At 42.4% G+C, this 8,969-nt stretch overlaps 1 protein-coding gene across 1 annotated transcript in view; it reads right to left on the bottom strand.

Annotated features, from left to right (window-relative positions):
* Positions 1-209: 209 nt before the first annotated feature.
* prmt3 (protein arginine methyltransferase 3) overlaps positions 210-8,969 on the bottom strand; it is a 34,280-nt gene continuing 25,520 nt past the window's right edge. Inside the window, exons 14-16 of the mRNA XM_008336986.3 lie at positions 7,640-7,690; positions 7,089-7,176; positions 210-476 (exon numbers count right to left, since the gene is read on the bottom strand). Of these exons, the coding sequence (XP_008335208.1) occupies positions 367-476; positions 7,089-7,176; positions 7,640-7,690 (249 nt within the window). The 3' untranslated portion in view covers positions 210-366. The remainder of the gene's footprint in view (positions 477-7,088; positions 7,177-7,639; positions 7,691-8,969) is intronic.

Below are 8,969 nucleotides of genomic sequence, written 5' to 3'. Positions count from 1 at the left end.
TCCTTTTTGCAATTGAGTTGGACATTTTAATGGAAACAGTGTGTGAGTAATGGTGCGTGATGAGATTGGTCGAAACCAGTCCTCATGACTGTGGCCTGCAGGCAGAAAAACAGGTTCAAATTGAATTTAAAAGTTCAGTCTCCACATTAACTGGTGTGTTGACAGTTTCTACTTCTAACAGAGACTAAAGGAGTATAAAAAAAGAGGAATTTTTCATCCAAGTTATTTTTTTATTATGTGGCACAAACACATACAAACTCTTTTGATATTCTATAAAAAAATGCTTTAGTTCTAACCTACTCCAACAATAGTCATTAATCCATGACTATTTTAAAGCAGCAACCACCGGTCGTTTGACGTCTGATCTTATTGTAAGGTGTATGTTTGTTTCCTGTCTTGAAGTTCAAAGGTGACCAACAGTGATCGAGGATCTTTCCTGTTTTTCCGCACAGTAATTTTGCCCTGGAGCTCCTCCCCTGAGGTGGAAACAAAAAAGGAAAAACAAATGTGTAAATGCATTGTGTTCAAGATGGCAAACAGTCGATCACATCTACTGATCTACAGGAAGACAGCTTGTTCTTTGGTCAGTGTTTTTTGCTTTATTTGCCATTTATATCCAGCTGAAACACGTTTGTACTAAGCTGAAAAAACAAACACCACACATGGATTTACAGCTGCTGCCCTGGAACAGAAACCCTAAGATGTCTAAGCATGATGATCATTTAATTATATCAGTAAATGACATGTTCCATTAGTGAAACTAATCTAATCCAATCTTTGAACCATGCAACATTTCTATCATCTGAGGTTTTCAGTGCACAACTTCAAAAGTCTGTCAAAGGGAGAGTGAACTGTGAAACTTTAAACACTTCTGAGTTTAACAAAAGCCTTTACTTCCTCTTAACTTCGTTTACAGTATCATTCATGGAAAACAATGTTGCAGTTTTGGCAGATTTTGGCAGACCTGGTGTAAAATTGATCTCATTTTATTCTCTCCTCAAGGAAACTGTTCAAAGATTTGTTTTTTATCGAGACATACATTTAGGGTCAATAAAAGAAATAGCATTTTTCTATTAATAATAATACATAACAATAACCCCTGAAAAAAGGGACAAAGCCGAACGAAAAAGAAGAATAGGCCATAAAGATAAAGACTATTAAACAGCATCTACTATCCACTATCATCCAACATAGACTTTAATGTGTTCTTTATGTGTGTTGACTTTTTCATTGTCCTCAGAGAAAGGTGGAATGAATCTGATTCTCCCCTGACAAACAACCACAGTAAAACCTCGACCATAACTTCAGTGTCATCTTATCAAACTTCAAAAACATCAGAAGGCAGAAAACAATTCCACTGAGTCAGACATCGATTAGCGTGTTGGTGAGAGATGTGAAATGAATAACTGCACACAAACAGAAATCTCCCTGATGCCCTGCGGCAGGACAGTGCTGCTGAGCTCAGGCCTGTGCAGCACTGAGATGCACTGGTGCTTACAGAAATGATGATGTGTAAAAAGGGGAATGTGGTTTAATGTATGTTAATAAGCAAGATTGTGAGCGATGGTGTGTTCGTGTATGAACACACCCGCTGGAATCTCCAGATGGCCGTAATGTGGAAGCACGTTCACAACGCGTCGCACACCACCATACGGTTTGTGGGGCCGGGTGAAGACGCTGGTGATACTAATGAAAAGTCACCGTTATTATTCTTTACATTTGGCAACTGAATGTAAATGAATGTTTACCCAATCGGCAAACAAGCACGTTCCTCCGCTCCTGGGTGGAGGTGAGAGGAGGACGAGGAGGAGGAAAATGCTGACTGTGGTGCTTTAAAGCGCTTCAAAGCGAGTGCTGTTATTACTGCTGTCACCTCTCATGTGCTACCATGGCAACGCTGCTGTCACCGGTCCACATCTGGCACTGTACGCTAGGTCAGTGGGTCCACTGTGGAGACGACAATCACGGCCAGAGAGTTTTTACTGATTGTGCAGAAAAATGAACAAATGAGAAGAACCACTGCATCGGTGGTTTATGACCAGTGGCCGCTCCTCGTTAAGGCAAGATCTCGTCCCAGACAATTGATACACAACCAATTTCTAGCAATTCCTAACGGACTAAGAGGTTTAGTCATTTACAGTAAGTACTACTGAGCAAAAATTCGAATCGCAAGGATGTAATAATCATCCAGACTTATTAACTTTATTTACCACAGACACAAAAGGCAGCCTTCAGAGTTGTAGAGAAGCATCAATTAGCATGGTTAATTGACATGGTTAATTTACTGGAATCATTTAATCAATTTGTGTCTTTTTCCAGTGACATCCTAAATACCCAGTGGTTGTTTCTCACTTCCCTGCCTGCAGTCCAGCTTCGTCTACAGTGAAGAAGGTCTGGACCATAACGAGCATGGGTATTAGACACTGCTACTGGGCCAGCTCCAGTCCTTCGTACACCAGGGGGGGCAATTTGCAAGAAAAATCTACATCAGCTGGATTCCAAACAAAAAAATTCCAAACATTTTTAGAGGTGGAAAAACGACATGCAGCAAATTACTGTGAGCTGTTAAGAACGTGACTGACAGATATTGAATTGTACAGAACAATGACTGCACACAGCCCTGCAGGTGGCGCGTATGACACACAACTAACGAGAAGCTGCTCGACCACAATGTAATTGAACATCCTGAACACACAAAACACAACCACTGCATTGCTACATGGATATGGAACCATTTATAGTTAACACAAAATAACAGTATAGGTTGCCTGAGGGTGGTATTGTAGGCAACTTAAAAAGTCTTGATTGGTTAGATCTCGCCACTAGGCCTTCAGCTGGACGCACGTACTTCGTGTGTATTGCAATTATTAACTTGCCTAAAATTTCAAGAGTACAGCCAACCTGAGAATATGGAAAGTATCCCATGAGTGTATCAACTTTAAGGATATACGTTTCTCATTTCTGTAGTAATGACACCAGGGCCCACAGTGTTGTACTGAGCGTAGCCGAGCCTGAGATCATGGAGGAACAGGAGGCTGCAGTCAAACTTCAGTTGCTAAAAGACCGGCAAAAGGGCAAAGGAAATAATTGCTTGACCTTTAATAGCATTTGCTTTAACACGCCGTCAGACAGTGAGAGGTTTGGGACTTAAAGAGGAAAATAGGTGCAGAAATAAGAGCACCGAACTAATCTCTGATGTTTCTGATGGGAGTATTGAAAGCTACAATAACCAGAAGCAGAGTGTCTGCTCAGTCACGGTGCAGCTACACATGCTGTGCTGTCATCAGTCAAGACTGCAGTCCCCACGGAGGACGGCCTCAGTGCATTCAGTAAACTGGCCACTCAGATGCTGGAAGAAAGAGTTAACCATGTGTGGAAATGAGCCGGGGAACGGAGCGAGGCTTTCACCAGGATGTCGTACATCAACATGCCAGAGCATTAAGCACAACCAAGCCCACAGAAACAGCCCATCTAGGCCCAGCACAGTCCTGGTCCATGAAATTACACTGGATACTCGGCTTGTGCTGGTGATTCATTTAAAGTGGTGTCATTTGCATTTTAACCACTTGGTTCACAGTATCCTGCAGTGGCTGCAGCATCACGACTGGAGGGTTGATCAGTTAGAACAGATTTATTTCATTAAAACTCCCACCTTTTCAAAGGAAAACAATGAGTTGAATACAATTATAAACCTGTGCTGCAACGTTTTAGTTTTATGTAATTTTTTTTTTAAAACTGTTTATGGTCTGAGGCAAACTGTCCTCAAAAGACAGCAGACCTTTGAATGTGACCCCTTAGCTGATGCTACAGTGTTGCTGTTATCTACATTTCAGCTTCATGTCTCTGACATCCTCCCTATTGTCCCTATCTGCCCTTGTTTTATCTGTTTTGCTCCTTGGGCCTTTTCCTGCTCAGAGTAAAGGTAAAAAGCAGAGCTGATAGGTTGTATATCCCAAGCGACGGTCGACCAGCGCAAAACCAAGCGTCTGGTTGAATTATGGCCTGGGATAACTCAAAGGCTTAGCTCCACGGCTGCTCCTGGACAGTTCAAGGTCCTCCAGAGTTCAAATTGTGTTGGCAGTAGAGAGGACGGAGGGGAGGCGAGGGGCAGATGAAGGCAGGGGAAAGATTTAGAAGAGGTACAACAGCAGATTATCACAGTGAGTCATGAGGAAGTGAGTCATGAAAGTGGGTGGGGAGAAAGGCCACCTGATCGTCCAATGAAAGGCCCAAGAAGAATGAACGTGTGAGCCTGAGGGTTTCTGCGCAGGTAGCTAATTTACCATCCCACTTTGAAGACAACACGACAAAAAAAAAAAAAAAAGGGTGACCTCTTTTCTGCTGATGAACATTAAATAGGTAGAAGTGTGAAAAAGGAGCCTCCTCTACAATACATCAGTTACACAAACACACCAGAGCATGACAAATGATTCGGAATTTAATTGATTACACTGCCAGGCGGGAGGATTTGCAGGGATGTTTTGTTCCAGCCTGCTGCATGCGTTTTCTCCCTCCTCTCCCCTCCCCTCCCCTCCTCTGTCCCCCCGGCACCTCCCACAGAAGTGAAGCCACAGAGTTAATTACTGCTGCACTGGTACAATCACATCAAATAGGATTCAGTCTCAGCCACAATAAATCACCAAAGACAGAGTCAGGATTAAAACAAACCACTGGATGTTTATGCCTGGCCCTCAAACCAGCAAATCACAGACGAGAGCTTCTTCTCTCAACAGCAGTGAGGAAACACCACGTGAATAAGTTTAGTCATGTTCAAGGTGACTTTGGGAAGTTTTCTATTAAGACTCTGTAAAACAACTCCTGTTAACTTGTGTGTGTACAGAAGCTGTGTGTGTGTGCGTGTTGTAAAGTGCACCATAGGATCTTAGCAGGCAGCCACTAAATGTTGTTAAGAAGTCCATTTTTGGTTTACAGCCCCTGGAAGAGGCTGGGACCATCAGGGTGCCAGAGTAAAGTGAGCACATCAATAACCTGTGGCTCAACGCCGCTCTTTCTCCCTCGTACCCTTTCTTCCTTCTTTTTTTTTTCCTTTAAACTCTAAACTTGCTGCTGAATGAGCTTGTTTTACATTTAGAACAAGAAGTTGAAGTCAAACTCCTTCCTCCAGTCAGTTTAGGCAAAAATAGCTAGACTTAACTGTCTGGTTAATTTATGAAGACATATGTCCAACAATTTACTTTGAATATGTGACAATGGAACTGGAGGTGTACAGCTGCACACAACTACAAGGGCTCTGGGCTATGGTATAACCTGGAAGCCAGAAAAATGAATAAAATCTCCCACAAGCTACTGATTCAGGGACCTAGGCCTTGAAAGCACCATCTCCTAAATACTAAAACTATATTTACTATACAGGTCTTTATACTTTTTTAAAATACAATTTCTTTTTCTTTATGCCAAAATCCAAGCCAGTGAACATTGCCGAAAAACAGACCTTTTCTTTTCTATGAGAAACTCTGGCACAAAGGCCCAATACACAGGTACATGAAGGTTTACTGCAGTATTGGGGCCACTGTACCATCATTTGAGAATGTTTTACTAATTTCCCTCACAAGGCTTTAATTAAAGAGAAGCCAAAGGAAGCTTGTCATGTGGTTTCTTAAAATGACTGCCTGCTGATTTGTTGTCATGGTAATAGAGGTACTGCCTGAGAACACAAGGTATTTAACCGAGCTTCACTGTAAAGATGTAAGACGGCGAAACAAATACCATTTTTCTTCTTTACCCGGCACCACGCCTCCCCCCCCCTCCACACCCTCCAACCCCCTGGTCGTCATGTTTCTGTACTCATTTGTGCTGGTGTTTAATTGAATCAGCCACACATCATACAAGTCGTCATGCAAAGTGATTACATCACGTTGTTTTGACTTCTGCCGTTTGCTGAGCTTCAGCATTACATCGACTAGCGCTCCAGGATTCCCAGTGTTTATCTGACTCAGCAGAGCACGGAGCTGGAGATAAAGGTTTGAGCAGCGTCAGAGGTTTTGATGTTCTTATCACGCCAGCTGTCGCCAGCGTGGGCCGAGCTTGGCGAGTTTGCCAGATATCAGCCACTGCTGTGCCTGCGCAGGTCATTTATTACAGTAGCCTCCATCTGATATGTGGTCAGTGAGAGGACAGGCAGCACTGAGGCTCATCCATCCCCACTACAGCAGACACATCCATGATTTCCATTATGATAATAATGGGGGGGGGGAGGGGGGGGGCAGTGTTCATTGGAGTACTAGGGTCATTCACACATTCACACATTGTGAATATGTAAAACACCCAACACAATTAGCATGTTTATTTGCAACAAAATATCTAAAAATGACTAATGTCCTTTCGATGATAAAAACATTTTTTCTGAGTTGAGGTAAAAAAAAATATTATATTTTCATATGTTTTCCGAGTTGAGGTAAATGAAGAGTAAGAAAAAAAGAAGGAACTTCAGAGAAAACTTAACATAATGTCACTTCCTGGGCAATGTCTTCCTAAAGTGTCACTGAAACATGACAATGAGTAGTAAAGTTAAAAAAAGTTCTAATCACTTGCTCTAACCCTGTTTGAATCTTTTATCTAATATATCTTTCTTAACATTGAATTCAGCACATTTTGTTAATGACGATCTGAATAAAACTAACAATGCAGACTGACAGTACACCGTGGCAGTTCACAGCACAGAGTTTGCTGATACAGTGATTCATTAATATTTCACTGGTCATTTACAAAGATGTGCTGGTGAAACCAGCCATGATTCAGGGGCCTGCGTCGGCCTATCAGATGAAGTTTTACATGATGTCTCTGATGGCTGAATGCGATTTGTTTGGATCCGCCGCTGTCACTGTGGGTGACCGATAACAGGTGTCAACAAGGCCGACTACATCTCCACCACAGACTGATTACCTGCCGCGGTTCCCAATGACGGCACCACCACCGTCCTTGGGAGTAAAAATGTAAGAGTTCATGTAAGAATATGAAGACGTAAAAACCGTAACACGACAACGAAACCAGGACATATGTATACACGCTAGTAAGTCCTTTTTCAATGGGAAAATTAGGTGTTTCTGGACATCACTACGGTTACTTACCTGCTTGGACAGAAATGGGTTTTTCCAGTAGGAAAACAGTCTGTTTCCAATGTGTTTTTGTGACTTGAGGGCCAGTGGAGAACATCACCTGGTACAATGAAGAGAAAGCAATGAACAAAGAGAAAAATGGAGAGAGGGAGAAAAAGTGGGGAGGGAGAAAGTGAGAGAGAGAACAGACCGTTTATAATTTTTTTGAAATATTTTTTTCTATATGAATCTAAACCACTTCAAAACTTAGGTACTTCAAATGTGACTGTTTATTTGGCAAACGTACAACAACAGCAACTTAGGTAGACACTTAAACAATGTGTGTTCTCTGAATCATCTGAATCACACACTTTAAACCTCAGGTACAGTAGTTGGTGCAAAAGTCACATCAGAGGCAGCCTGGCACCGGCTGTTCCGACTGACTGCCTGTGCTGGGTAAGTGCTTACATCAGCAGTGGACTAGGACGCCTGTCGATTGCCAGCGAGCGCCTCGGGGAAGAGGAACATGCTAAATTGTGAACATAATTGAGTTAAATGGTTCGGCTGTTGCCACCGCTGCTTACCTTGTTGCTGCAGCCTCTCTCGAAGAAAATGTCAAAGTAGCCAACAACTGCCTGCAATGAAATATGAGGTGTGTGTTAGAAGGTGACAGTACAATAAACCCCTGGATTTGTTTGACTTCCCTGCAACTCTGACGTGCAGAGACAGAAGCAGGAGGTGGAACCAAACTCAGGTTGTAATGAGCAGAATGAGCCCCCGCGTTCAGGAGGGGAGACATGGAAATGGGAACTATTGCTGATGAGATTTTACCATTCTCAGATCACACACCATACTACAGTGGGTTTTATATGAAAACATATATTTAAGTCCTCTACTCTGTTCCCTTCAAATCTTTGTCCTCTCGATTCGTTCCGAGTCTGATTCAACAGCATGTCCCATGAGCTCGCTCGCCTCATCTGGGACTTGTCACCGGACAAAAGAAATAAATTACGAGGCAGTCGCCGGCCACAGTGAGTCAATTTTGCTGACAGTCATGGAAAAAAAAAATACAGCTTGCTTCATGAAATTAGCAAAGGTGGCTCTTTGGTGACAGTCTTGCAGCAGTGTGGAAACCCCCACAGGAAAGAGAAGTGGACAAGAAAATATTATATAAATGCAAAGCTGGTGTAAATGAAATGCTTAAACATCTAAGGTTTTTCTGATTAATTAACTTGAAATGAGTAAAAATGATAATGAAAAAAAAAAAACACATTGTCCTTCTATTCAGAATAAAAACCTCCAACTGAATGGGTGGGCCCTCTTTTCTTCCTCCCCAGTGGAGAGGGGCACTCTATCAATCTCATGAGCGCACTTGTAGCGGCAATGATGCAGAACTAATAGCTTTTAATCCTGACGCAGCTGACAACTTGGAGGCCAGTGCTCTGAGACAAAGAAGAGGCAAATCAATGCAAGAGATCAGAGAAGAGCAGAAAAAGACACGAAAACATACAAGGAAGGTGAAATAAATAAATTCATTCATTAATAAAGGGGAGGAGATGATGAATGTTACTGACTCTCAGCTTGGAAAGAGATGGAGAGAGTTGAACATAACACTTTAAGTGGGAGATCAGAACACAGTCAGAGTAAAGATTAGTGAAGCCTTGTTAAAACTGTTAAAAATAACTAATATGTTGACTTTGTCACAATGACGCTGCGCTCAGGAGACGGAGCAGCACACATTCACAGAACACGGATCTCAATCAACCTTCATTGACTCAGACAGACAGGGGCAGCAGCGCTCACTGGCAGCTAAATCACCAGAAAGGAACCCAAAGAGGATGAAAGAGCATGTCACCCCAATGCAATTATGGCTTTTAATGAACGTTACTGGGACACCCTGTGCAGGGGTAATTA

This window comes from Cynoglossus semilaevis, unplaced genomic scaffold, assembly GCF_000523025.1.
Source record: "Cynoglossus semilaevis isolate Cse_v1.0 unplaced genomic scaffold, Cse_v1.0 scaffold1033, whole genome shotgun sequence".
Lineage (NCBI taxonomy): Eukaryota > Metazoa > Chordata > Actinopteri > Pleuronectiformes > Cynoglossidae > Cynoglossus > Cynoglossus semilaevis.
This window is presented reverse-complemented; position numbering and strand designations above follow the sequence as displayed.